The sequence below is a fragment of the Oncorhynchus masou genome, chromosome 33 (genome assembly GCF_036934945.1).
Source record: "Oncorhynchus masou masou isolate Uvic2021 chromosome 33, UVic_Omas_1.1, whole genome shotgun sequence".
NCBI lineage: Eukaryota > Metazoa > Chordata > Actinopteri > Salmoniformes > Salmonidae > Oncorhynchus > Oncorhynchus masou.
The window spans coordinates 13,293,371-13,320,558 of NC_088244.1; the positions used below are offsets into that span (position 1 = coordinate 13,293,371).

General features: G+C 45.5%; 1 protein-coding gene across 6 annotated transcripts in view; it reads right to left on the reverse strand.

Annotated features, from left to right (window-relative positions):
- Positions 1 to 218: 218 nt before the first annotated feature.
- LOC135527865 (cyclin-dependent kinase 17-like) overlaps positions 219 to 27,188 on the reverse strand; it is a 116,154-nt gene continuing 89,184 nt past the window's right edge. For 3 of the 6 annotated variants that reach the window (XM_064956479.1, XM_064956476.1, XM_064956480.1), the window contains 13 exons: positions 16,569 to 16,625; positions 14,006 to 14,120; positions 13,780 to 13,874; positions 13,005 to 13,067; positions 12,528 to 12,651; positions 12,324 to 12,444; positions 11,914 to 12,011; positions 11,658 to 11,763; positions 11,408 to 11,450; positions 11,214 to 11,304; positions 10,963 to 11,040; positions 7,628 to 7,749; positions 6,039 to 6,123 (listed from right to left, as the gene is read on the reverse strand). In XM_064956479.1, the coding sequence (XP_064812551.1) occupies positions 7,646 to 7,749; positions 10,963 to 11,040; positions 11,214 to 11,304; positions 11,408 to 11,450; positions 11,658 to 11,763; positions 11,914 to 12,011; positions 12,324 to 12,444; positions 12,528 to 12,651; positions 13,005 to 13,067; positions 13,780 to 13,874; positions 14,006 to 14,120; positions 16,569 to 16,625 (1,095 nt within the window). In that variant the 3' untranslated portion in view covers positions 6,039 to 6,123; positions 7,628 to 7,645. Of the gene's footprint in view, positions 6,124 to 7,627; positions 7,750 to 10,962; positions 11,041 to 11,213; positions 11,305 to 11,407; positions 11,451 to 11,657; positions 11,764 to 11,913; positions 12,012 to 12,323; positions 12,445 to 12,527; positions 12,652 to 13,004; positions 13,068 to 13,779; positions 13,875 to 14,005; positions 14,121 to 16,568; positions 16,626 to 27,188 lie in introns of all 6 variants that reach the window. The other 3 variants (XM_064956481.1, XM_064956478.1, XM_064956477.1) reach the window with 2 other exon arrangements.

Below are 27,188 nucleotides of genomic sequence, written 5' to 3' on the forward strand. Positions count from 1 at the left end.
TTCAGTCCTATCATACAATGACCGAAGCGTGCAGGCGGGTGTCGTGGCTAGGTGTTGATGTCCAGAGGACTAGCTCCAGACACCGTTGATGAGTAAAGTAATGGAGGAAAATAGATGGGATATGAATGAGGATGTGTATTTGGTCCAGGCAGACCAGTGCTGTGGCCTTATATACAGACTCAGAAGAAAAGACCAGGGAAGTGTCCCAATACTCAGACTCTTTCAGAGAACAGGTTTTATTTTTCACTGTAAGGTCAAGAGTAACACATTGCGTTGACTAGCAGATCCCCTTATGCACAGATCTAGGATCAGCAAGCGTAGCTTCCTGAGCCCCAAAACGTTAACCGTCGGGGGAAACTGCAAAACTGACCTTAGATCAGTGTCAAGGGGTAACAAACACGAATGGGGTAACTGGTCCAACAGGCATTACATAGTACAGTTCAGCATCACCATGGATACCTGCAGACCTGGGTTCAAATACTATTTCAAATATCTCATTTACTCTCACATACATTTGAAGTAAGTATTAAGATATTGTTTATTTGAGAAGACAAGTAGTTGAATATTTTAATGTATTTGGAAATACACTTGGAAAGTAGTTGACAATAGTCAAATATACTCTCCATGCATTTAATCCGGGTATTTGAAAATAGTATTTGAAAAAAGTATCCCTGGCTCATTTACAATGCCCTATAAGATAATGTAAGTAAAATGAACATGCACTTAAGTAAAACAATATATTGACTTAAGTCCATGTTAAGTATTTTTTATCTCAAGTCTGAAGCAGGCCCTTGGTGACCTCCCCATGTCCTTCTGTTCAGCGACATTGGCAGGCAGAATTACAGCAAACAAGGACTCCATCAGTAGAGGCTTCTGAGAGGAGGACAGCTCATAAATATGGCTGGAATGGAGTCAATGGAATGGTAACAAACACATAGAAACCATGTCTTTGATGTGTTTGGTGCCATTCCATTGATTCCATTCCAGACATTACTATGAGCCGTCCTCCCCTCATTAGCCTCCACTGGACTCCATGGGTGATGTTGGAAATCCTTGTGTTTCACGGTGATGCTGTCAGTAGTATTGGTACAGGAGTGTGATCCTGTCCTGTACTCCTCCACAAAGACAGGCTGGGAGGTTGTAATAAACCACACACACTTACTGCATGAAGGCTTCAAAGGAAGACAAAATATTTAAAGTATTTCATGAGAAAAACACTCCATTAAACTAAGGATTTTTATTTAGTGTTCACAACTATTTCACCCATCATTGCACGAGCTCTGTGATGCACACACACCGAACCTCTTCCTAAGCTCACACACTCGCGTCACATCACACGCACTCCACTCCCGTTAAACTGTGTGGGGAAACTGTGATTATGTTGTGTGACCACTAGGTGTCACCAAAGCACAGTAAGACAGTGATAGGGAGGCTATGGCGTTATACTCCATCAAACCTCTCAAATCTAAACAGAAAACATTTACTCTCCTCACTTTATTACATCACTGAAAAAGGGATGAACCTCTCCGGAACTCATTGATCTGTGTTTTTTAGCAGACCTCTAATTCCCTCCTGATAGATACACGTACTATATTATCATACAGCCTTGGCCCGATTATCAATACAGAAATATTGCTCTGGTTTTCAAAATAAGGTTACCTGACTGAGTCTGCTGCCGTATCAAACCTGTACACTGCCTATATACAGACTGACGGATCATCTATGTACATGCTACATACTCTCACACTCTGAGTAGAAGTTGCCACTAAGGTACAGATCTAGGATCAGCTTATGCTCTCCAAATCCAGACTTTAATCATTAGGTGGGAAAGGCATAACATAGTACTGACCCTAGTTCAGAGTATAGGAACAACTTCATCCTGCTCACACTCTCCCACTCACAAACTCACTGACCTGTACACAACCTGACCACTTGCATACGAAACAGTCGTGTTTGGACCCTCGGGGGGGAATTCAATCTAAGTTCAATTCCAGCCTCAGTGTGTTTTGGTCCAGTGGTCTTAGTTCATCTGGTGCCTTCACAACACAGCAGACAACAGAGAGTAAATGCTCTAAAACTGGGGTTAAAACTAACTGATAAAAGTAGCTGATAGGTTGCAAGAAGGTAGTCAATGAGGTCACTTCCTATGTTCTCCCAATCACTGATCAGTAAATACTATGTGAGTCTGCCCTTTCCTGTCTGCTCAAACTGAAGCCATTTCACAAACATGAGACATCCATATATCCCATGATATATCCATACAGACATGAGACATATCCCATGATATATCCATACAGACATGAGACATATCCCATGATATATCCATACAGACATGAGACATATCCCATGATATATCCATACAGACATGAGACGTATCCCATGATATATCCATACAGACATGAGACATATCCCATGATATATCCATACAGACATGAGACATATCCCATGATATATCCATAGACATGAGACATATCCCATGATATATCCATACAGACATGAGACATATCCCATGATATATCCATACAGACATGAGACATATCCCATGATATATCCATAGACATGAGACATATCCCATGATATATCCATACAGACATGAGACATATCCCATGATATATCCATACAGACATGAGACATATCCCATGATATATCCATACAGACATGCTTTAGCTTCTAAAGGGAGGAGTGAAGTAAAGGGAATGGTTAGGTTTTATTATTCTGAGGTCTCTCTTTAAACTGCACTTTAACTCACCCCCAGACTAACTAGAGGAGGGAGACAGATCCATGATTGATCTGTTGACTGATTGATCATGTAGATGATAAAGTCATCCATACATCTTGTCTGAGCACAGAGCATGTAGTGGGCCATTTTCCAAGAGGCCCTCCTAGGCAGGCTTGCCCTATGTTAAACTCTACAAGGGGAACATTTAGGCTGCACTTCCTTTACCTTATAACCTAGCTAACCTCATGTTCCTGGCTTCTGGGGAACAAGACGACCTTACACCAAATCCACAAAACTACAATACCCATAAGTCCTGAGCTTAAGGAATGTGCAACACGTTCTCAGTCAGTCACCAGCGTTTCCCACGGGAACGACCCAGTGACACAGAGAATTGCATTCTGGGAAATCATTGCTTGTACCTTATTACTAAAGAGTGAAAAGTATGGTCATATATACAGATTAGAAACAGAACAAAACTATATTGTGTGCGTGTGTGTGTGTGTGTGTGTGTGTGTGTGTGTGTGTGTGTGTGTGTGTGTATAAGGGTGTTTGAGTGGGGGGAGCGTTGGTGTACTTTAGATTTAGTATCTAAGAGGTCAGATTAGGTGCAACAAAAACAGCTCAATGTTAATTAGCTATAAATGGAGCATAACAACCAGGATAGTTGAGAATCAAGGTTCAGGGGTTCAGGTGTTTCTGTACACTGTTTCACCCCCTTTGCCCTGTGAGGGAAACTTCTGGCGTGAAGTGTACCTGGGCATCAACAACCCTCCTATATATTGCTCTGTTGTGTATCACTATAGCGTGTCATAAAAGTATCCCATCACATCATACAGATAATAATCTCTTCATAATGCATTGTCCTATTGTTGTGTGTTGTTTAACTTAGTGTTTCCTAGTGTGCACTTTAGCATAGTGGCCTAGTGAAGTGCCCATTCCTGTTGACTTCTGTAGATACTGTACACTTTGAAGAAGATAACTTTAGTGTTGTTAGTGTATGCTTGGTACCATATTGGTACCGTATTGGTACTGTATTGGTACCGTATTGGTACTGTATTGGTACCGTATTCTGCCTGAGTGACTGATTGATGAGGTAATAGAATGGGGGATCAGGTGCTAGAGTCGACCTTCGGGATGCCAGGTCTGGGCACTGTAATGTACAAATGTGTGTGCGGGGGGGTGGGAAGCATGCAATGGATTAAATAGTGAGATTCTTCAGGCTCAGTATGTAATCCATTCCATTCCAAATATGATTTGGAAACAAAGGATTAGCATCCTATAGACACAATTCTATGCCTCGTGTGTGTGTGTGTGTGCACGTGCATACATGTGTGTGTGTGGGGTAGAGAAATGGACACGACCGGCGGTATGGTAGTTAGCTAGGTGTCGATGTTTCAGCTATTGGCTGGGGTTAGGGCTTGAGGTGTTGGTTAAGGTTAGGGCTTGAGGTGTTGGTTAAGGTTAGGGGTTGAGGTGTTGGTTAAGGTTAGGGCTTGAGGTGTTGGTTAAGGTTAGGGGTTGAGGTGTTGGTTAAGGTTAGGGCTTGAGGTGTTGGTTAAGGTTAGGGCTTGAGGTGTTGGTTAAGGTTAGGGGTTGAGGTGTTGGTTGGGGTGAGGGCTTGAGGTGTTGGTTAAGGTTAGGGGTTGAGGTGTTGGTTGGGGTGAGGGCTTGAGGTGTTGGTTAAGGTTAGGGGTTGAGGTGTTGGTTAAGGTTAAGGTTAAGGTTAGGGGTTGAGGTGTTGGTTAGGGTTAGGGCTTGAGGTGTTGGTTAAGGTTAAGGTTAGGGCTTGGGGTGTTGGTTAAGGTTAGGGGTTGAGGTGTTGGTTAAGATTAGGGGTTGGGGTGTTGGTTAAGGTTAGAGGTTGAGGTGTTGGTTAAGGTTAGGGGTTGAGGTGTTGGTTAAGGTTAGGGGTTAAGGTGTTGGTTTGGTTTAGGGATTGAGGTGTTGGTTAAGGTTAGGGCTTGAGGTGTTGGTTAAGGTTAGGGGTTGAGGTGTTGGTTTAGAATAGGGGTTGAGGTGTTGTTTAAGGTTAGGGGTTGAGGTGTTGGTTGGGGTTAGGGGTTGAGGTGTTGGTTAAGGTTAAGGGTTGAGGTGTTGGTTGGGGTTAGGGCTTGAGGTATTGGTTAATGGTAGGGGTTGAGGTGTTGGTTAAGGTTATGGGTTGAGGTGTTGGTTAAGGTTAAGGTTAGGGCTTGGGGTGTTGGTTAAGAATAGGGGTTGAGGTGTTGGTTAAGGTTAGGGCTTGGGGTGTTGGTTAAGGTTAGGGGTTGAGGTGTTGGTTAAGGTTAGGGGTTGAGGTGTTGGTTAAGGTTAGGGGTTGGGGTGTGGGTTAAGGTTAGGGGTTGAGGTGTTGGTTGGGATAGGGGTTGAGGTGTTGGTTAAGGTTAGGGGTTGAGGTGTTGGTTAGGGTTAGGAGTTGAGGTTAGGGCTTATGGTTAGGGTGTGATATGAAAAGGCAGAGTTCTACAGCTCAGTCTAGACTATAGAAAGAAAAAGGGAGAGAGGATCCTTCCCTCACTTTAAACATGCCCGTCCTCTAGCCTGGGGGTGCAGAGGCTCGCGTTCCCCACCCCCTCATCCCTCCTTCCCTCCCTCACTTTAAACATGCCCGTCCCCTAGCCTGGGGGTGCAGAGGCTCGCGTTCCCCACCCCCTCATCCCTCCTTCCCTCCCTCACTTTAAACATGCCCGTCCTCTAGCCTGGGGGTGCAGAGGCTCGCGTTCCCCACCCCCCTCATCCCTCCTTCCCTCCCTCACTTTAAACATGCCCGTCCTCTAGCCTGGGGGTGCAGAGGCTCGCGTTTCCCACCCCCCTCATCCCTCCTTCCCTCCCTCACTTTAAACATGCCCGTCCTCTAGCCTGGGGGTGCAGAGGCTCACATTCCCCAACCCCCTCACCCCCCCCCCCACTCCCGTTAGAGCTCACTGATACAGCAAATCCTGTTCAAACCATATCCACTCAGCTTAGTCCAAAGCGGCCCTAATCACTGCTGTACTCTGAGCAGTAGAAGGAGGAGCGCTCCTCTCATCTTCCTCTTCTTACATATTCACCTTCATGTTCAAATCCTCAAGTCTTCTCATCCTCTGGCTTCATTATGATAAGTCATTTGCTTTTCTCCATTTAGTGTTCCTCAGTCTTGTGTTGTTGACTTGTTGTTTTTGTTTTGGGTAGTACTGTGTGTTTTCTCTCCTTCTGTGTGTGTGTGTGGCAGGGTGTGTGTTGGATTCTTCGGGGTGAGTGTGTGTGGCAGGGTGTGTGTTGGACTCCTTCGGTGTGTGTGGCGGGGTTGGTGTGTGTGTGTGTGACAGTTCCGTACGTCACTGTCCTCCTCACAACCCCCCCCTCCCCCCCCCCACCCCACCGACACTAAAACACCACACTTTGCCTCCTACTCTTCCCCTGGGCTGAGAGACAGAGACAGACAGAGAGAGAGAGGAGGGGAAAAGGGAGAAGATGATGAATAGAAAGGGAAAGAACAAAAGAAAGAAACATAATATATTAGCACTGTGTTAAACAGACCGGTACCAACCCTCACAGACCGGTACCACCCCACACAGACCGGTACCACCCCACACAGACAGGTACCAACCCTCACAGACCGGTACCACCCCACACAGACCGGAACCACCCCACACAGACAGGTACCACCCCACACAGACAGGTACCACCCCACACAGACAGGTACCACTCCACGCAGACCGGTACCACTCCACACAGACAGGTACCAACCCTCACAGACCGGTACCAACCCTCACAGACCGGTACCAACCCTCACAGACCGGTACCAACCCTCACAGACTGGTACCAACCCTCACAGACAGGTACCACCCCACACAGACAGGTACCACCTCACACAGACAGGTACCACCCCACACAGACAGGTACCACCCCACACAGACAGGTACCCCCCACACAGACAGGTACCACCCCACACAGACAGGTACCACCCCACACAGACAGGTACCACCCCACACAGACAGGTACCACCCCACACAGACAGGTACCACCCCACACAGACAAAGAGGATCGAAACTTCCATCTCTGAAATAAAAGTTCATCCAAAACATTTGATGTCAAGTTTGATTTATCCGAGTTCTCCTTTACAGTAGCTCAACATGCACAAAACCAGAACTGTACAAAACACAACAACACAAAGTCATCTAAAGATCTCTGTCACACACACACACAGCACCCTGTGGTCACACACACTTACAGACAAAACACAAAGGCTATATCTCCCTCTGCAGGAACCTGAACAGAGCTGCAAACATAAAGCGTTTCAATCAAAATGTCTCCTCTCGCTCCCAACCTTCCCAGAATTCCTTCTGTTTGACCTTTCACCCCAACCTCACTGAAATAGAACACTAGGAGGTTTCTATCTCAGAGAAAAGTACAAAGAAGGCAAATGGTGGAATGATTAACAGAAAAACATGGGCAACAAGAACAGAAGGAGAGATAGAGAAAGACAGGGAGTCAAGGGTGAAGAAGAGCATCACTGGTAAAGTGCAGGGGAAAAGAGGACATCACCAAGGCAACAAGAACATAAGGAGAGAGAGAAAGACAGGGAGTCAAGGATGAAGAAGAGCATCACTGGTAAAGTGCAGGGGAAGAGAGGACATCACCGAGGCAACAAGAACAGAAGGAGAGAGAGAAAGACAGGGAGTCAAGGATGAAGAAGAGCATCACTGGTAAAGTGCAGGGGAAGATACAAGGGGAAGAGAGGACATCACCGAGGCAACAAGAACAACCAGAGAATAAGTAAACAGGGAATATAAGGCAGTAGGTCTGAAATGGACAGAAACACACAGATAAGCAGTGGACACGAAGATAGACATCGGGACATACAGAAAGACATCTGAACTGAAAGTGAGGAAAATGAAGTGAAAGTGTGAGAGAGCATGTATTTACCAGAATGGGAGGGGCAACTCAGCCTGTGGAGGGGGAGGAGAGGCCGTGACTCTGAGCCCTGGGATTGGCTCCTTCTCTCTGGAAGTACTGCGAGGGGGCGGAGCCTAGCTTATGGGCCACTGCTATTTAGGAAGGGAGGGGCAAGGTGGTGGTGGTGGGGGGTACATGAGAAAGAGACAGAGACAGAGAGAGAGAGAGAGAGAGGAAGAGAGAGGCAGGGGGAGAAGGGGGAGGTGTTTGGTGTTGTCAGAGGCACACGGGAGGAGGAAAGAAATAGAGAGGCAGGAAGAGAAGAGAGAAAGAGAGAAACACAGAGAAAGAGTGAGACAGAGTGATAGAGACAGAACCAGTGAACTTGGTAGAGGCAGATGTCAATACGGCACACCAGAGAGCATAGTTCACACTAGCATGGAGTAGATGGTGTGAACCAGGCAATGCTCTGCAAATCACAAGACAGAGTCCCAAGACACGGTGTGTGACGCATTATGACCACACTGCAATATGAGAAACACAGAAAGATCACAGACAGAGTGAGAGGCACAGAGACAGAGAGAGAGGCACAGAGACAGAGAGAGAGGCACAGAGACAGCAACATATATCAACAGAGATGAAGCGATATAGACACACAACAAATATATATACAGTACTGTGCAAAGGTTTTAGCCAGGAGTGAAAAAATGCTGTAAAGTAAGAATGCTTTCAAAAATAGACATGTTAATAGATTCCAAATCCATATTTGGTGTGAACACCCCTTGGCTTCATAACCATATTTGGTGTGAACACCCCTTGGCTTCATAACCATATTTGGTGTGACCACCCCTTGGCTTCATAACCATATTTGGTGTGAACACCCCTTGGCTTCATAACCATATTTGGTGTGAACACCCCTTGGCTTCATAACCATATTTGGTGTGAACACCCCTTGGCTTCATAACCATATTTGGTGTGACCACTCCTTGGCTTCATAACCATATTTGGTGTGAACACCCCTTGGCTTCATAACCATATTTAGTGTGAACACCCCTTGGCTTCATAACCATATTTGGTGTGACCACCCCTTGGCTTCATAACCATATTTGGTGTGAACACCCCTTGGCTTCATAACCATATTTGGTGTGAACACCCCTTGGCTTCATAACCATATTTGGTGTGAACACCCCTTGGCTTCATAACCATATTTGGTGTGAACACCCCTTGGCTTCATAACCATATTTGGTGTGACCACTCCTTGGCTTCATAACCATATTTGGTGTGAACACCCCTTGGCTTCATAACCATATTTGGTGTGAACACCCCTTGGCTTCATAACCATATTTGGTGTGAACACCCCTTGGCTTCATAACCATATTTGGTGTGACCACCCCTTGGCTTCATAACCATATTTGGTGTGAACACCCCTTGGCTTCAAAACCATATTTGGTGTGAACACCCCTTGGCTTCATAACCATATTTGGTGTGAACACCCCTTGGCTTCATAACCATATTTGGTGTGACCACCCCTTGGCTTCATAACCATATTTGGTGTGAACACCCCTTGGCTTCATAACCATATTTGGTGTGAACACCCCTTGGCTTCATAACCATATTTGGTGTGAACACCCCTTGGCTTCATAACCATATTTGGTGTGAACACCCCTTGGCTTCATAACCATATTTGGTGTGAACACCCCTTGGCTTCATAACCATATTTGGTGTGATCACCCCTTGGCTTCATAACCATATTTGGTGTGAACACCCCTTGGCTTCATAACCATATTTGGTGTGAACACCCCTTGGCTTCATAACCATATTTGGTGTGAACACCCCTTGGCTTCATAACCATATTTGGTGTGACCACCCTTTGGCTTCAAAACAGCACTTTGTACACTTGTACAAAGTCAGGGATTTTGTAGGCATATAGTCAGGTGTATGATTAAAGAATTATACCAAACAGGTGCTAATGATCATCAATTCAATATGTAGATTGAAACAAAATCATTAACTGAAACAGAAACAGCTGTGTAGGAAGAATAAAACTGGGTGAGGAACAGACAAACTCAGCTGACAACAGTTTATTGTCAAACGTCATACACCATGGCAAGACTGAGCCCAGCAACAAGACACAAGGTAGTTATACTGCATCAGTCTCTCCCAGGCAGACAACAAGGTAGTTATACTGCATCAGTCTCTCCCAGGCAGACAACAAGGTAGTTATACTGCATCAGTCTCTCCCAGGCAGACATGGCAAGACTAAGCCCAGCAACAAGACACAAGGTAGTTATACTGCATCAGTCTCTCCCAGGCAGACAACAAGGTAGTTATACTGCATCAGTCTCTCCCAGGCAGACATGGCAAGACTGAGCCCAGCAACAAGACACAAGGTAGTTATACTGCATCAGTCTCTCCCAGGCAGACATGGCAAGACTAAGCCCAGCAACAAGACACAAGGTAGTTATACTGCATCAGTCTCTCCCAGGCAGACATGGCAAGACTAAGCCCAGCAACAAGACACAAGGTAGTTATACTGCATCAGTCTCTCCCAGGCAGACATGGCAAGACTAAGCCCAGCAACAAGACACAAGGTAGTTATACTGCATCAGTCTCTCCCAGGCAGACATGGCAAGACTAAGCTCAGCAACAAGACACAAGGTAGTTATACTGCATCAGTCTCTCCCATGCAGACATGGCAAGACTGACAGACATGTCAAGACTGACAGACATGTCAAGACTGACAGACATGTCAAGGCAGACAGACATGTCAAGGCAGACAGACATGTCAAGCCAGACAGGGGCTTCCAGATGTGCTGCTCTTTTGAAGAAGCACAAAGAAACGGGCGACGTTGAGGATCGTAGACACAGTGGTCAGACAAGGAAACTCACTGCAGCAGATGAAAGACATGTCATGCTTGTTCGCTGAAGGGCTGGAGAGGGGTACACGAATGAGTGACTGAGGCTGCCTAAATCCACAGAGGAACTGTGGCTAGTTCTCCAAGATGTTTGGGCCAACCTACCTGCCGAGTTCCTTCAAAAACTGTCTGCAAGTGTACCTAGACGAATTGATGCATAATTGATGCTGTTTTGAAGCCAAGGGGTGGTCACACCAATTAAATATAATCTATTAACATGTATATTTATGAAAGCATTCTTACTTTATAGCATTTTTTCACACCTGGCTAAAACCTTTTCACAGAACTGTATATACTGTGTGTATATATATATATATATAGAGAGAGAGAGAGAAAGAAAAGGAAAATATGCAGGAGACAGGCTCATATTGCTTGAGACACTCCAGATTTCCTATTTCTACTCCAACTATTGTCCCCCCAACCCAGCTCTCTAACCCCAGCAGGGCTCACCTGACTCTGGGAAGGTTGAAGACCTCTTCCCTGGGTCTCTCTGGAGCTGAATGTTCTTCACAGAGAAGATGGAGGACGCTGAAATGAGGGAGACACATCAGGGAAAGAGTTCTCTCGGACACTTAACGCTGCTAGCCAGGTGTGGTCGTGGAGTAGAGTGGGTTTGACATGGGTTTGTTGATGTACTTTGTTGGTTAAGATAAGGTGTATAGATGTAGTGAGGTTATGTAAAGGCTGAGCTGAAGACTTACTGTCAGACAGTGTTTGAACCTGCTCCCCCAGGCTCCTGAAGTATGGATGTCTCAGAGCCTCCTCAGCCGATACACGCTTCATCGGCTCAAACTAGAGGGAGGGGGGGGGGTCATACATCGGTCTGTGTCTAAAGTGAACACATGAATTGTTTTAGGATGTTGTCCTCCATATTTGTTTCGTCCTTCCATCTTACCTGTAGTAGCAGTGAAAGAAGGTCATGTCCATCACTGTCTATCCTAGAAGAGAGGAAATGGGGAGGAGTAAGAGAGAGAGAGAGGGGGGGGGGGTAGAGCACAAAGACAACACTGTCGAAGGCTGACCGAATTCCTACAGTGAAGAACATACAGCAGCTGTCCTGTGATGCCTGTGTGTTCAGGTGTGACTACAGTTCCCATCAATCAATCTCACCTACAGATACTAGACAACCAGTGGTTTACACAGACCTGGGTGCGTGGTTGACCAGGGGCTCAGCGTGGTAACGGGGGAACTTGTAGGTCTTAAACTCCTCGCTGGTGGTAATCCCAGGCCAGGTCAACTCTGTTGGTGTGCCTGACAGACAGACAGACAGACAGACAGACAGACAGACAGACAGACAGACAGACAGACAGAAAGAGAAAGCATCAGTCAATATATCTGCATATACACACACACACACTATACACAGTGTATATCCACTGCCTGTGCAGTCTTGCTGCTCACCTAGGATACGGAATATCAAGTGCAGCTCATCCTCCACTGTGGAGCCAGGGAACAGTGGTCTGCCTGTCATCATCTCATAGAAGATACAACCCACTCCCCTACACAGGGACAGAGAGAACCACAGTTAGAAGACAGTGCACTCCCTTTTCAACCATGTTAGAGCACACTTAAAGCCCGTCAGAATGGTGCTGGAGGAAGTGGTGATGTCACATCCTAGTGCTTTACAATACATTATCTCCCTGAGGGAGCACAGAGATGGAGAGAATTCTACTTCGTGTGTGAGTGCCTATGTATGTGCGTGTGTGTATGGGTGTGTGTGTATGGGTGTGTGTGTGTGTGTGTGTGTGTGTGTGTGTGTGTGTGTGTGTGTGTGTGTGTGTGTGTGTGTGTGTGTGTGTGTGTGTGCTCACCACATGTCGATGGGTGTAGAGTACTCTGTGGAGCCCAGCAGGACATCGGGCGGGCGGTACCAGAGTGTCACCACCTCATTGGAGTAGGTCTTAGTGGGGACAGACTTGGCCCGGGCCAGACCTGGGTTAAACATACACAGAGGTCATACACAAAACATTAACTTATCAACTGCACATGTGTGTGTGCGTGTGTGTGTGTCATACCAAAGTCAGCCAGTTTGAGCTCTCCTTTGTCGTTGATGAGCAGGTTCTGGGGTTTGAGATCTCTGTGGAGGACTTTTCTCCTGTGGCAGTACGCCAGCCCTCGCAACAACTGGAACAGAAAGATCTGAGACAGAGAGAGACAGAGAGAGAGAGAGAGAGAGAGAGAGAGAGATAGAGAGAGAGAGATAGAGACAGAGAGAGAGAGAGGGAGAGAGAGAGAAACAGAGAGCGAGAGAGAGACAGAGAGAGAGAGAGGGAGAGAGAGAGAAACAGAGAGAGAGAGAGAGAGAGAGACAGAGAGAGAGAGGGAGAGAGAGAGAAACAGAGAGAGAGAGAGAGAGAGAGAGAGAGAGACAGAGAGAGAGAGAGAGGGAGAGAGAGAGACAGAGAGAGAGGTATGTGGAGAGAAGAAGAGATTTAACACAGCTGTATGGGTTTGTAAAATAATGATAATACTGTAGATATAGACACCCTCACCTTAACGTTGTGTACACTCATGATGCTGCCACAGTCATCCATGTACTGCTTCAGGTCTTTCTCCTGGAGAGAGAGAGAGGGGACAGGAGAGGAGAGGAGGAGAGAGGAGAGGAGAGGAGAGGGAGAGGAGAGGGAGAGGCAAGGAGGAGAGGAGAGAGAGAGGAGAGGAGAGGAGGAGAGGCGAGGAGAGGAGAGGCGAGGAGAGGAGAGGAGAGGAGAGGAGAGGGAGAGGAGATTGGAGGAGAGGAGAAGAGAGTGACCAAATATGACAAAATGATGCAGTGTAAAATCAGGCAGAGATATCCTGACCAAAACACACACCCCCTCGTGCACACATACACACACACACCCACGCACGCACACATACACACACACCCACATATACACACACCCACCCACGCACACATACACACACCCACACCCACATATACACAAATACACACCCACTTACACACACACACCCACACACACACCCATACATACACCCACCCACGCACACACACCCACACACCCACATACACACCCACACACGCACACACACACACACTCACACACACATACACACACACACACACACGCACACACACACACATACACACACCCACGCACACATCCACACACGCACACACACACATACACACACACACGCACACACACACACACCCACCCATGCACACATCCACACACACACACACACACACACCCACGCACACATCCACACACACACACACCCACGCACACAAACACCCACACATACACACACACATACACTCACCAGGTATTCGAACACCAGCGTGAGGCACTTGTCAGTGTGGATGATGTCATGTAGGGTAACGATGTTAGCATGCTTCAGATCCTTCAGCAGAGACACTAGAACAGATGCAACTCTACTTTACCAGCAGTGACCTTGAGTTGCATTGACTAGTACCCTTTTATTTCCATGTTTCACTTTGTGTCTTTATAATCTTTTCTATCATAGGATTTGGAGAAGGGGGCGGTACCTTCTCTGATGGCAGTGCAGGGAGCCCCCTCCTCATGCTCCAATCGGATCTCTTTCAGAGCCACCAGGTTGTCAGTCAGCTTGCTGCGCCCCTTAAAAACTGTAGCATAGGTTCCCTACAGAGAGAGAGAGAGAGAGAGAGAAAGCGGGAGAGAGAGAGAGAGAGAGACAGAGAGAGAGAGAGAGAGAGAGAGAGAGAGAGAGAGAGAGACAAAGAGACAAAGAGACAAAGAGACAAAGAGACAAAGTGACAAAACCTTGACAAAGTACAGGCTCAGTGAGCACAGCCTTGCCATTGAGAGACACAGGAAAACCTGGCTCCTTGTAGAGGAAAGGCTGTGCAACCACTGCACAACAGCAGAACCTGAGACGGAGCTGCATTTCTTGACAAAAAAAAGAGAGTGTCACTTTCTTCAAATGTCTTTTTACTATCATTTTATTTCTTTACACACACACACACACACACACACACACACACACACACACACACACACACACACACACACACACACACACACACACACACACACACACACACACACACCTTTTTCCCCCGCACCATTGGTTAGTGCCTGTAAGTAAGCATTTCACTGCATTCGGCGCACGTGACAAATAAACTTTGATTTGATTTCCCCAAATTTGAATCCGTTATTCAAGGTTTCAAAGACCTCTGATGAGAGTAGGCTACCCATCCTGTTGGGGGAGGACGCAGAGATCTGTGGGTTGGTGTTAAGGGATTTTTTTTATCAATAATGACTAATAATGTATACATTTCAATCAGGACTGAATAATCAGAATACTATTATATTACTGTATATGTATGAATTTTCTTTATAATCCTAGTACTGAATATAATGTGTGTAAATATAATCAAGAATTAGAACAATGACTGTCTGTTCCTTGGTAGAAATGAATGAATTTATAGCCAGACTGGCTAGAATGCTTATCTACACAGGCAGACATTGGCTCTGTTCATAAATGATATTAAATTGGTGGGAGACGATGTGAGAAGGCTTGAGATACTGTAACTATACAGCCTTTGTACCAGGGTGGAGAAGAGACGGGACAGTTGGAAAACTAATGACGTCATTTTCAGTTTATAACCTGTGGTAACCTGTATCGTGTTCAGTTCTCGAGAATAAACTCTACTGATTGGTTTTGAGACTGGTCTCTGTCCATTTTATGCAAATAAGGGTCTTACAAATTCTTATGAGTGGACAGAGTGTTTAATTGAATTGGTTAAATAAAACATAAAGGAATTTAATTCCTGTAACAGTTGGCAGGAGAGGACGCAGAGAGCTGTGGGTTGGCAGCGCACTACATTGCTGCCTGCCATAAGATGAGGGACAGTGTCTGACAGACCAATCAACCTGCACATGTACTCTACTATATGCTTATTGTTATTCTTCAATGTAAGATTATTTTGACCCTTGGTTATTGTTGTTGCTGTTGTCCTGTTGACAATTTAGATTCTTATTATCGTATTAATACTGTAAATGTCCAAAATAAGCTTTGGCAATATGTACATTGTTACGTCATGCCAATAAAGCAAATAGAATTTAATTGAATTGAGAGACAGAGAGCGAGAGTGTGAGAGAGGGAGACAGAGAGCGAGAGTGTGAGAGAGGGAGACAGAGAGCGAGAGTGTGAGAGAGAGAGAGAGACAGAGAGCGAGAGTGTGAGAGAGAGAGACAGAGAGCGAGAGTGTGAGAAAGAGAGACAGAGAGCGAGAGAGACAGAGAGAAAGACAGAGAGCGAGAGTGTGAGAGAGAGAGAGAGAGAGAGACAGAGAGCGAGAGTGTGAGAAAGAGAGACAGAGAGCGAGAGTGTGAGAGAGAGAGAGACAGAGAGCGAGAGTATTAGAAAGAGAGACAGAGAGTGAGAGAGAGAGCGAGAGTGTGAGAGAGAGAGAGACAGAGAGTGAGAGAGAGCGAGAGAGAGAGAGCGAGAGTGTGAGAGAGAGAGAGAGAGAGAGAGAGAGAGAGAGAGAGACAGAGAGTGAGAGTGTGAGAGGGAGAGCGAGAGAGAGAGAGACAGAGAGCGAGAGTGTGAGAAAGAGAGACAGAGAGCGAGAGAGCGAGAGAGCGAGAGAGAGAGAGAGCGAGAGTGTGAGAGAGAGAGAGACAGAGAGTGAGATTGTGAGAGAGAGAGACAGAGAGCGAGAGTGTGAGAGATAGAGACAGAGAGCGAGAGTGTGAGAGAGAGACAGAGAGCGAGAGTGTGAGAGAGAGAGACAGAGAGCGAGTGTGAGAGAGAGTGTGTGAGAGAGAGAGAGAGTGTGTGTGTGAGAGAGATTGAGAGATTTTGTGAATAGTGTACATGGATTTGCTATCGCATGTGTGTGTTGACGTGGTTTTGCTATGGTGTGTGTGTGTGTGTGCAGGTGTGCGGGTGTGTGCAGGTGTGTGTGTGTGCAGGTGTGTGTGTGTGTGTGTGTGTGTGTGTGTGTGTGTGTGTGTGTGTGTGTGTGTGTGTGTGTGTGTGTGTGTGTGTGTGTGTGTGTGTGTGTGTGTGTGTGTGTGTGTGTGTGTGTGCGTGTAACAATGTGCCACTGGTAATCTTACCTCCCCTAGTTTGTCTAGTTTGATGTACGTCTCCAACTTGCCAAAGCCGATTTCAGACTGGGGGAGAGAAAATCATAGAGTGAATGATGAGTGTGAACAACAGTCGAGCTTCATGTAGTTACACTACTTTAGGGTGTTGACATCTACACTCTGATCTCTGACGACATGCTCTTCAACTGCAGGGCCCTGAGTCACCTGTTTACCGCAGATGTGTGTGTGGGTGTGTATGTGTGTGTGTACGCGTGCATGCGTGTGTGTGCGTGTGTGTGCGTGTGTGTGTGTGCGTGTGTGTGTGTGTGTGCATGTGTTTGCGTGTGTGTGTGTGTGTGTATGTGTGTGTGCGTGTGTGTTTGTGTGTGTGTGCATGTGTGTGCGTGTGTGTGCGTGTGTGCGTGTGTGCGTGTGTGTGCGTGAGTGTGTGTGCGTGTGTGTGCGTGCGTGTGTGTGCGTGTGTGTGTGTGCGTGTGTGTGTGCGTGTGTGTGTGTGTGTGATTCCATTTCTTTCCCCCATCCCTCCTTTCATGATTATATGTCTTCTTAGTGATGTCACTATTATCAGTGAACGTTAGAGCTCCTCTGAATATGACTGTAACAGGTGTTGATCAGTAGGAGGCAGCAGAGTACAGGTTAAATATATCACATGACGGACAGAGATATCCAATTGCAATTCCAACCGTAGAACTAGAATTATCGTATTATTCCAACGCTCCAGGGAGAGTTTGCCTGTTGGCACAGATCTAGGAACAGCTTACCATCCCCCACTCCCAATCATAACCACTATGCAGAAAATGCTAAACTGATCTAGGAACAGCTTACCCTCCCCCACTTCAAACCGTAACCATTATGCAGAGAATGCAAAACTGATCTGCATACAGACGCAACTCCATCCTACTCAACACTACATGGAAGTGATAGAGATCACATACGTGGTTTTATAAAAACAACAATGCAGTGGAAATGAATCAACATCCTTAGATATCCAGTGTAATATCTGTATGTGTGTGTAGTGAAATTTCATTAACTTCAGTGAATACTATGTTTTATATCTGTCTATAACATTCTCTCGCTCTCTTGTTCCCTCCCTCTGTATCTCTCTATCCCTCTCTCCATCTCTGTCTCTTTGTCAGTCTGTCCATCAGAATTGTACTCTTTCCATTTCTTCCCTCTGCCATGCATCTTTCTCTCTCCCCTTCTATGTCATCTCTATTCCTCCTTTATTCCTCTCTCATCCCCCTCTCAGTCTCCACCCGTCCCACCGTTTCCTCTCTCTCTCTCTCTCTAGCTCTCTTGCTCTCACTCTCTTTCTTGCTCCCTCTCTCTTGCTCTCTCTCTCTAGCGCGCTCTCTCTCTTGCTCTCTCTCTCTAGCTCTCTCTCTCTTGCTCTCGCTCTCTCTCTAGCTCTCTCTCTCTTGCTCTCACTCTCTCTCTCTCTTGCCCTCTCTCTCTCTCTCTCTCTTGCACTCTCTCTCTAGCTCTCTCTCTCTCTTGCTCTCTCTCTCTAGCTCTCTCTCTCTAGCTCTCTCTCTCTTGCTCTCACTCTCTCTATCTCTCTCTCTCCAGCTCTCTCTCTCAATTCAATTCAATTCAAGGGTCTTTATTGGCATGGGTAACGTGTTAACATTGCCAAAGCAAGTAAGGTAGATAATATATAAAGTGAAATAAACAATAAAAATTAACAGTAGACATCACACATACAGAAGTTTCAAAACAATGAAGACATTACAAATGTCATATTATATATATATATATATATATACAGTGTTTTTACAATGTACAAATGGTAAAGGACACAAGATAAAATAAATAAGCATAGATATGGGTTGTATTTACAATTGTGCGTGTTCTTCACTGGTTGCCCTTTTCTCGTGGCAACAGGTCACAAATCTTGCTGCTCTGATGGCACACTGTGGAATTTCACCCAGTAGATATGGGAGTTTTTCAAAATTGGATTTGTTTTCGAATTCTTTGTGGATCTATGTAATCTGAGGGAAATATGTCTCTCTAATATGGTCATACATTGGGCAGGAGGTTAGGAAGTGCAGCTCAGTTTCCACCTCATTTTGTGGGCAGTGAGCACATAGCCTGTCTTCTCTTGAGAGTCATGTCTGCCTACGGCGGCCTTTCTCAATAGCAAGGCTATGCTCGCTGAGTCTGTACATAGTCAAAGCTTTCCTTAATTTTGGGTCAGTCACAGTGGTCAGGTATTCTGCTGCTGTGTACTCTCTGTGTAGGACCAAACAGCATTCTAGTTTGCTCTGTTTTTTTTGTTAATTCTTTCCAATGTGTCAAGTAATTATCTTTTTGTTTTCTCATGATTTGGTTGGGTCTAATTGTGCTGCTGTCATGGGGCTCTGTAGGGTGTGTTTGTGAACAGAGCCCCAGGACAAGCTTGCTTAGGGGACTCTTCTCCAGGTTCATCTCTCTGTAGGTGATGGCTTTGTTGTGGAAGGTTTGGGAATCGCTTCCTTTTAGGTGGTTATAGAATTTAACAGATCTTTTCTGGATTTTGATAATTAGTGGGTATCGGCCTAATTCTGCTCTGCATGCATTATTTGGTGTTCTACGTTGTACACAGAGGATATTTTTGCAGAACTCTCTATCTCTCTCTCTATCTCTCTTGCTCTCTCTCTCTCTCTTGCTCTCTCTCTCTAGCTCTCTCTCTCTTGCTCTCGCTCTCTCTCTCTAGCTCTCTCTCTCTTTCTCTCACTCTCTCTAGTTCTCTCTCTCCAACTCTCTCTCACTCTAGCTCTCTCTCTCTAGTTCTTTCCCTCCAGCTCTCTCTCTCTCTAGCTCTCTCTCACTCTCTCTCTAGCTCTCTCTCTCTAGATCTTTCTCTCCAGCTCTCTCTCTCTTTCTCTAACTCTCTCTCTCCAGCTCTCTCCCTCTCCAGCTCTCTCTCTCACTCTCTCTCTCTCTAGCACTCTCTCCAGCTCTCTCTCTCTCTCTAGCTATCTCTCTCTCTCTAGCTCTCTCTCTCTCTCCAGCTCTCTCTCTCTCCAGCTCTCTCTCTCTAGCTCTCTCTCTCTTGCTCTCACTCTCTCTAGCTCTCTCTCTCCAGCTCTCTCTCTCTCTCTCCCTCTCTCTTGCGCTCTCTCTCTCTTGCCCTCTCTCTATCTCTCTCTCTCTTGCACTCGCTCTCGCTCTCTCTCTCTAGCTCTCTCTTTCTTGCTCTCACTCTCTCTAGCTCTCTCTCTCTCTCTAGCTCTCTCTCTCTCTTGCTCTCACTCTCTCTAGCTCTCTCTCCAGCTCTCTCCCTCTCTATCTCTCTCTCTCTCTAGCTCTCTCTCTCTAGCTCTCTCTCTCTTGCTATCTCTCTCTATCTCTCTCTCTCTTGCTCTCGCTCTCTCTCTAGTTCTCTCTCTCTCTCTAGCTCTCTCTCTCCAGCACTCTCCCTCTCCAGCTCTCTCCAGCTCTCTCCCTCTCCAGCTCTCTCTCTCCAGCTCGCTCTCTCTAGCACTCTCTCCAGCTCTCTCTCTCTCTAGCTCTCTCTCACTCTCCAGCTCTCTCTCTCTCCAGGTCTCTCTCTCGCTCTCTCTCTCCAGCTCTCTCTCTCTCCCTCTCACTCTCCAGCTCTCTCTCTCCAGCTCTCTCTCTCCAGCTCTCTCTCTCCAGCTCTCTCTCTCTCTCTCTCTCTTTCCAGCTCTCTCTCTCCATCTCTCTCTCTCTAGCTCTCTCTCTCCAGCTCTCTCTCTCTCTCTCTCCCTCTCACTCTCCAGCTCTCTCTCCAGCTCTCTCACTCTCCAGCTCTCTCTCTCTCTCCAGCTCTCTCTCTCTCTCTCCCTCTCACTCTTCAGCTCTCTCTCTCCAGCTCTCTCTCTCTCTCTCCAGCTCTCTCTTTCTCTCTCCAGCTCTCTCTCTCTCTCTCTCTCCCTCTCACTCTCCAGCTTTCTCTCTTTCCAGCTCTCTCTCTCGCTCTCCAGCTCTCTCTCTCTCTCTCCAGCTATCTCTCTCTCCCTCTCACTCTCCAGCTCTCTCTCTCTCCAGCTCTCTCTCTCGCTCTCCAGCTCTCTCTCTCTCTCTCCAGCTATCTCTCTCTCCCTCTCACTCTCCAGCTCTCTCTCTCTCCAGCTCTCTCTCTCTCTCTCGCCATATCTTCTATTCTTCTGTGTCTGTGCGAAATGGTCACGTGACCTATGTTCCGTTGCACCATAATGTGTGTGTGTGTGACTTGTGTGTGTATGTGTGTGTGTGACTTGTGTGTGTATGTGTGTGTGTGTGTGTGTGAGGGGGGTCTCCAGTGACCAAGTTAACTAATAAGGCATGTGATCTCTTTAAAGGCCCAAAAAAGCAGCACAGTGAGAGGCTCGTCTCGGACTGAGGTTGACACACTTACACATAGATGCCTGTGTGTGTGTGTGTGTGTTAAGATAGAGCCCTACAGAAATCCTCTGATGCTAAACTCATACACATCAATATCAAATACCCTCTTTCTGTGTGTAAATCCCATTATCCTGCTACACTTTCACAGTTTAAATCCCATTATCCTGCTACACTTTCACAGTTTAAATCCCATTATCCTGCTACACTTTCACAGTTTAAATTACATTATCCTATTACACGCTCACAGTTTAAATCCCATTATCTTGCTGCCCTTTCACAGCTTAAATCACATTATAATGCTACACTTTCACAGTTTAAATCCCATTATCCTGCTACACTTTCACAGTTTAAATTACATTATCCTATTACACGCTCACAGTTTAAATCCCATTATCTTGCTGCCCTTTCACAGCTTAAATCACATTATAATGCTACACTTCACAGTTTAAATCCCATTATCCTGCAACACTTTCACAGTTTAAATTACATTATACTATTACATGCTCACAGTTTAAATCCCATTATCTTGCTGCACTTTCACAGCTTAAATCACATTATAATGCTACACTTCACAGTTTAAATCACATTATTCTGCAACACTTTCCAAATGTCAAATACAATATTGACCTGGGGTTGCATGCCTACAGTAATCTGTCAGTAGTACACAGGGTCATTTGGCAATAGCTCGCCTTGACACTTGGTACGCTGAGGTGATGCTTTCAGATAAAAACACACATCTGTATGTGACAGTGGCTGTCAGGATCCCTCAGCCTTGTTGGGGAGTGGTGCTGCTCATGTAGGTGGAGTTGGATAGAACCCCCCCTCATACATACAACCCCCCCCCCCAGGCAATCCCCACGCAGGAAAATAAATCTGCAGGCTTTCAGGCGGCTGACACATTGGAGGATGTGTGTATGTCCCTACCAATGGTCCTTCTGTCTGTCTAGCATCCCCCTCCCTCCTTAGCTCATTGGAACCTAAAGTATAGTATAGTACTGTCCACACAGATTATGTACAATATGTGTGTGTGTGTGTGTGTGTGTGTGTGTGTGTGTGTGTGTGTGTGTGTGTGTGTGTGTGTGTGTGTGTGTGTGTGTGTGTGTGTGTGTGTGTGTGTGTGTGTGTGTGTGTGTGTGTGTGTGTGTGTGTGTGTGCGTGTGTGTGTGGTACAGTGGTTCCTCCAATAAGCCAGTGTTAGTCCTAACTAATATATCAGCTGGGTAATGGGTTCATTCCATTCCCAACGCTTCACTGGCTCTGTTCTCTGCTCGCAGAACAGAACTAGGTCAAACCTACTTTAGTGGAACAAAATGAAGCAGCAAAAAACAAATAAGGGTGTGTGTGTGTGTGTGTGTGTGTGTGTGTGTGTGTGTGTGTGTGTGTGTGTGTGTGTGTGTGTGTGTGTGTGTGTGTGTGAAGCAACTGATGCCACGCAAGAGACAGGGGGTTGACATAGACAGAGAAGGAGAAACAGATAGAGGGAGGGAGAGAGATAGGGAGCGAAGGAGAGAGATAGGGAAAAAGGAAAGGATGCTAGGAGAGAAAAGGGAAGGATGGATAGAAGGAAGTAAGGAAGGAAGGAGAGTGGGAGGTGGAGAGATCCATTTCATGAACGACGGTGGCCACTGAGCGTGACCGTGAGGAGTGGACAGTCACCACAGCTCAATCAATTTAATGAGGACATCATCAATCAATCAATTACAAACAACCAATGGGAAAAAGAATGTTACACTGACACCTCATTCTAACTGGGCAGATGAATATCACGTATCTGAAATTTCACGCATGGCTCTCGACCTTCGCCTCTCCCGAGTCCGTACGGGAGTCGCAGCGATGGGAGAAGAGTGTAACTACCAATTGGATATCATGAAATAGGGGAGAAAAAAGGGGTGAAAGTAAAAGAATATATAATAATTTGATTAAATAACAAAATACAAAAAAATACAATAAATGTTGCAGGGTTTTGATTTCATTCAGATCTGGACATTCGGTCCTTAACAGGAAAGTGAGAGTAGTTGCTGAGTGTTGTGTGGTTTGATATGATGCAAGACATGTTTCCAACCAACAGGGGTCATCTGTCGGACTCCATCACTTCTTACCCCCTCCATCCAACCAACGCTCTTCCTTCCCCCCCAAGCGTCTTTCAACGCAACGGAACACTGAATCTTACTGGACGACACAGTGAATAATTGATGGGGATTGGGAGACAGCTATGAAAGAAGAAAGATAGACTCAGTGCCTCAGGGTCAAAGGTCAGGATATACAATTACAGGCATTAGCCCCTACTTCCATTGAGATGAGAGAATCATTTTTAACATGATCGTTGTTTCAGTTACACATTGACTCCTGAGGATGCCCTTGAAGTAGGATGTCGGCCATTTTGACAGCTTTACCCAGATATCTTTATATAGCTCACTGATGTTTGTCTGTCCATATCTAAAATAGTATGTATTTTATCATTTTCAGTAGAATAGACTTCTTCCTGAAAACCCCACCTTCGATACGGGCTTTCTAAACAGGATGTTTCATCACACTAACTGATCCTGTGTTTAAAGGCTGGTACAGTTAGTGTTTCAAGAATGTGCCAACTGGCAAATGGAACCTATTTTTATTTCTTTATTTAACTAAGCAAGTCAGTTAAGAACAACTTATTTTACAATGACGGTCTACCAAACCCTCCGCTAAACCGGCCGACGCTGGGCAAATTGTGTCAGCCGTCCTGTGGACCTCCCGATCACGGCTGGTTGTGATACAACCCGGGATCGAACCAGGGTCTGTAGTGAGACCACTGCGCCACTCGTTAGCTTCTGATAGGTTTTATGTCAGATAATTAAAAAACTACACTGTCAAAATAATTACAGAGAGAATTCATTTTTTTAATTAGGCACTTGAAGGGATAAACATATTTATCTCGAAATAGGCTGATTGCATGACTAATTTAAGGTGTCCAGTGATAGTATTAGAATAAAGACTAGATTTCGTCCTTCCATCTACACAATAATGATATAAGCATGAACATGTAATGACCAGTGTATCACACATAATGTTACACAACTGTGAGAATGACAATATTTAACGTCTGCAATGAATTTAGACTCAGTAATGCCCAAGTATACAGCATTATGAACCATACCACGGTACACTCTCACCCATATTACACTGACCATCAATACTGAGGAATGCTGGGAAACACAGTATCACATACCGTCCAGTCCGATCCACCCTGAGACATACCTGAACCAATCAGGTTCACCGAAAGCCCCAACCCCAACCTGACCTCTACTGACACTGTGGTTTACCATCAAACAAACATACATCACTCCTGCATGTCCTTCTTCCACTCCTCTATTCCCCCATCATTCCCCCTCTATGTGTGTATCTAGATCTTTACTTCCTTCCAATCACTTATCTATCTGTCCTCCTTCCTACCAGTCATTCGTTATCTCTCTGTCCTCCTTCCTATCAGTCATTCGTTACCTCTCTGTCCTCCTTCCTACCAGTCATTCGTTATCTCTCTGTCCTCCTTCCTACCAGTCATTCGTTATCTCTCTGTCCTCCTTCCTATCAGTCATTCGTTACCTCTCTGTCCTCCTTCCTACCAGTCATTCATTACCTCTCTGTCCTCCTTCCTAGCAGTCATTCGTTACCTCTCTGTCCTCCTTCCTACCAGTCATTCGTTACCTCTCTGTCCTCCTTCCTACCAGTCATTCGTTACCTCTCTGTCCTCCTTCCTACCAGTCATTCGTTATCTCTCTGTCCTCCTTCCTACCAGTCATTCGTTATCTCTCTGTCCTCCTTCCTACCAGTCATTCATTACCTCGCTGTCCTCCTTCCTACCAGTCATTCGTTATCTCTCTGTCCTCCGTCCTACCAGTCATTCATTATCTCTCTGTCCTCCTTCCTATCAGTCATTCATTATCTCTCTGTCCTCCTTCCTACCAGTCATTCATTACCTCTCTGTCCTCCTTCCTAGCAGTCATTCGTTACCTCTCTGTCCTCCTTCCTACCAGTCATTCATTATCTCTCTGTCCTCCTTCCTATCAGTCATTCATTATCTCTCTGTCCTCCTTCCTACCAGTCATTCATTATGTCTTTGTCCTCCTTCCTACCAGTCATTCATTATCTCTCTGTCTTCCTTCCTATCAGTCATTCATTATCTCTATGTCCTCCTTCCTATCAGTCATTCATTATCTCTCTGTCCTCTCTCCTATCAGTCATTCATTATCTCTCTGTCCTCCTTCCTATCAGTCATTCATTATCTCTCTGTCCTCCTTCCTACCAGTCATTCATTATCTCTCTGTCCTCAATCCTATCAGTCATTCATTATCCCTCTGTCCTCCTTCCTACCAGTCATTCGTTATCTCTCTGTCCTCCTTCCTATCAGTCATTCATTATCTCTCTGTCCTCCTTCCTACCAGTCATTCATTATCTCTCTGTCTTCCTTCCTATCAGTCATTCATTATTTCTATGTCCTCCTTCCTATCAGTCATTCATTATCTCTCTGTCCTCCTTCCTACCAGTCATTCATTATCTCTCTGTCCTCAATCCTATCAGTCATTCATTATTACATTTACATTTAAGTCATTCGGCAGACGCTCTTATCCAGAGCGACTTACAAATTGGTGAATTCACCTTATCTCTCCGTCCTCCTTCCTATCAGGTATTCATTATCTTTCTGTCCTCCTTCCTATCAGTCATTCATTATCTTTCTGTCCTCCTTCCTATCAGTCATTCATTATCTTTCTGTCCTCCTTCCTATCAGTAATTCATTATCTCTCTGTCCTCCTTCCTATCAGTCATTCATTATCTCTCTGTCCTCCTTCCTACCAGTCATTCATTATCTCTCTGTCCTCCTTCCTATCAGTCATTCATTATCTCTCTATCCTCCTTCCTATCAGTCATTCGTTATCTCTCTGTCCTCCTTCCTGTCAGTCATTCATTATCTCTCTGTCCTCCTTCCTATCAGTCATTCATTATCTCTCTGTCCTCCTTCCTATCAGTCATTCATTATCTCTCTGTCCTCCTTCCTATCAGTAATTCATTATCTCTCTGTCCTCCTTCCTATCAGTCATTCGTTATCTCTCTGTCCTCCTTCCTATCAGTCATTCATTATCTCTCTGTCCTCCTTCCTACCAGTCATTCATTATCTCTCTGTCTTCCTTCCTATCAGTCATTCATTATCTCTCTGTCCTCCTTCCTATCAGTCATTCATTATCTCTCTGTCCTCTCTCCTATCAGTAATTTATTATCTCTCTATCCTCCTTCCTATCAGTTATTTATTATCTATCTGTCCTCCTTCCTATCAGTCATTGATTATCTCTCTGTCCACCTTCCTATCAGTTATTTATTATCTATCTGTCCACCTTCCTACCAGTCATTAATTATCTCTGTCCTTCTTCCTACAAGTAATTCATTTTTTCCTCCTTCCTATCAGTCATTAATTATCTCTCTGCCCTTCTTCCTATCAGTCATTCATTATCTCTCTGTCCTCTGTATTGCATCAGAGGTCGGTCTCCAAGGTATTCCAGTGTTTTTCCAGCAGGGAGGAGCACTGCAGGGCAGACTGACTCCACTACTGAATTATAGATATCTGTTACATCACACACACATTCACACACATGCCTGCCACTCATTTGCAGCACTCGCCTCTAACCACACAAACACCTTACACCTGACCCCTCCCCCATGCATCCTTCTTCTATAAAACGCCACTCTCCACCCCTTCCTTTATCCCTCCCTTCAAATGCTTCCTCTTTCATCCTCCTTTCATCTCTCTAAGACTCCTGCAGGAAAGCTGAGTCATTAAATCACTTCAAACAGAGAGAAAGAGAGGTTGCCTGGTCTCACTCAATAACTACAGGGGAGAAGGAGAGAAAGTTCTCCAGGCTCACATGTCTAATGCAGAATGCATCGGCCCCCTACACATACAGAAAGTAGGGTTCCTCAAGGGTTATTTGGGAAGGTTGGTGGTTCCAGGTGGAACCATAATGACTTAAATAACATTTTGAGCCCTCTAATTGTTCTTTACAATTCACTAAAAGGTTCTCTCCTCTTTCAGTGACAATGTAAGGGAGGTGGCTCATTCAAATATTTTAGGGTGTGGTTTACGCACAGCTATTCTTGCGCAACCATGAGTGAGAGTGTCATTCCACTTTATCTAATGTCTTGTTTTATGCCCGTACATATTACATATGACTATGGCCAGTGACAGTGTCTTGTGAAAGACTCTCGTATGGCCTTGCGTCGTTTGACAACTGTCTAAATCAGTCAGTGGTTCTCACTTCTCTCCTCAGAGACCCC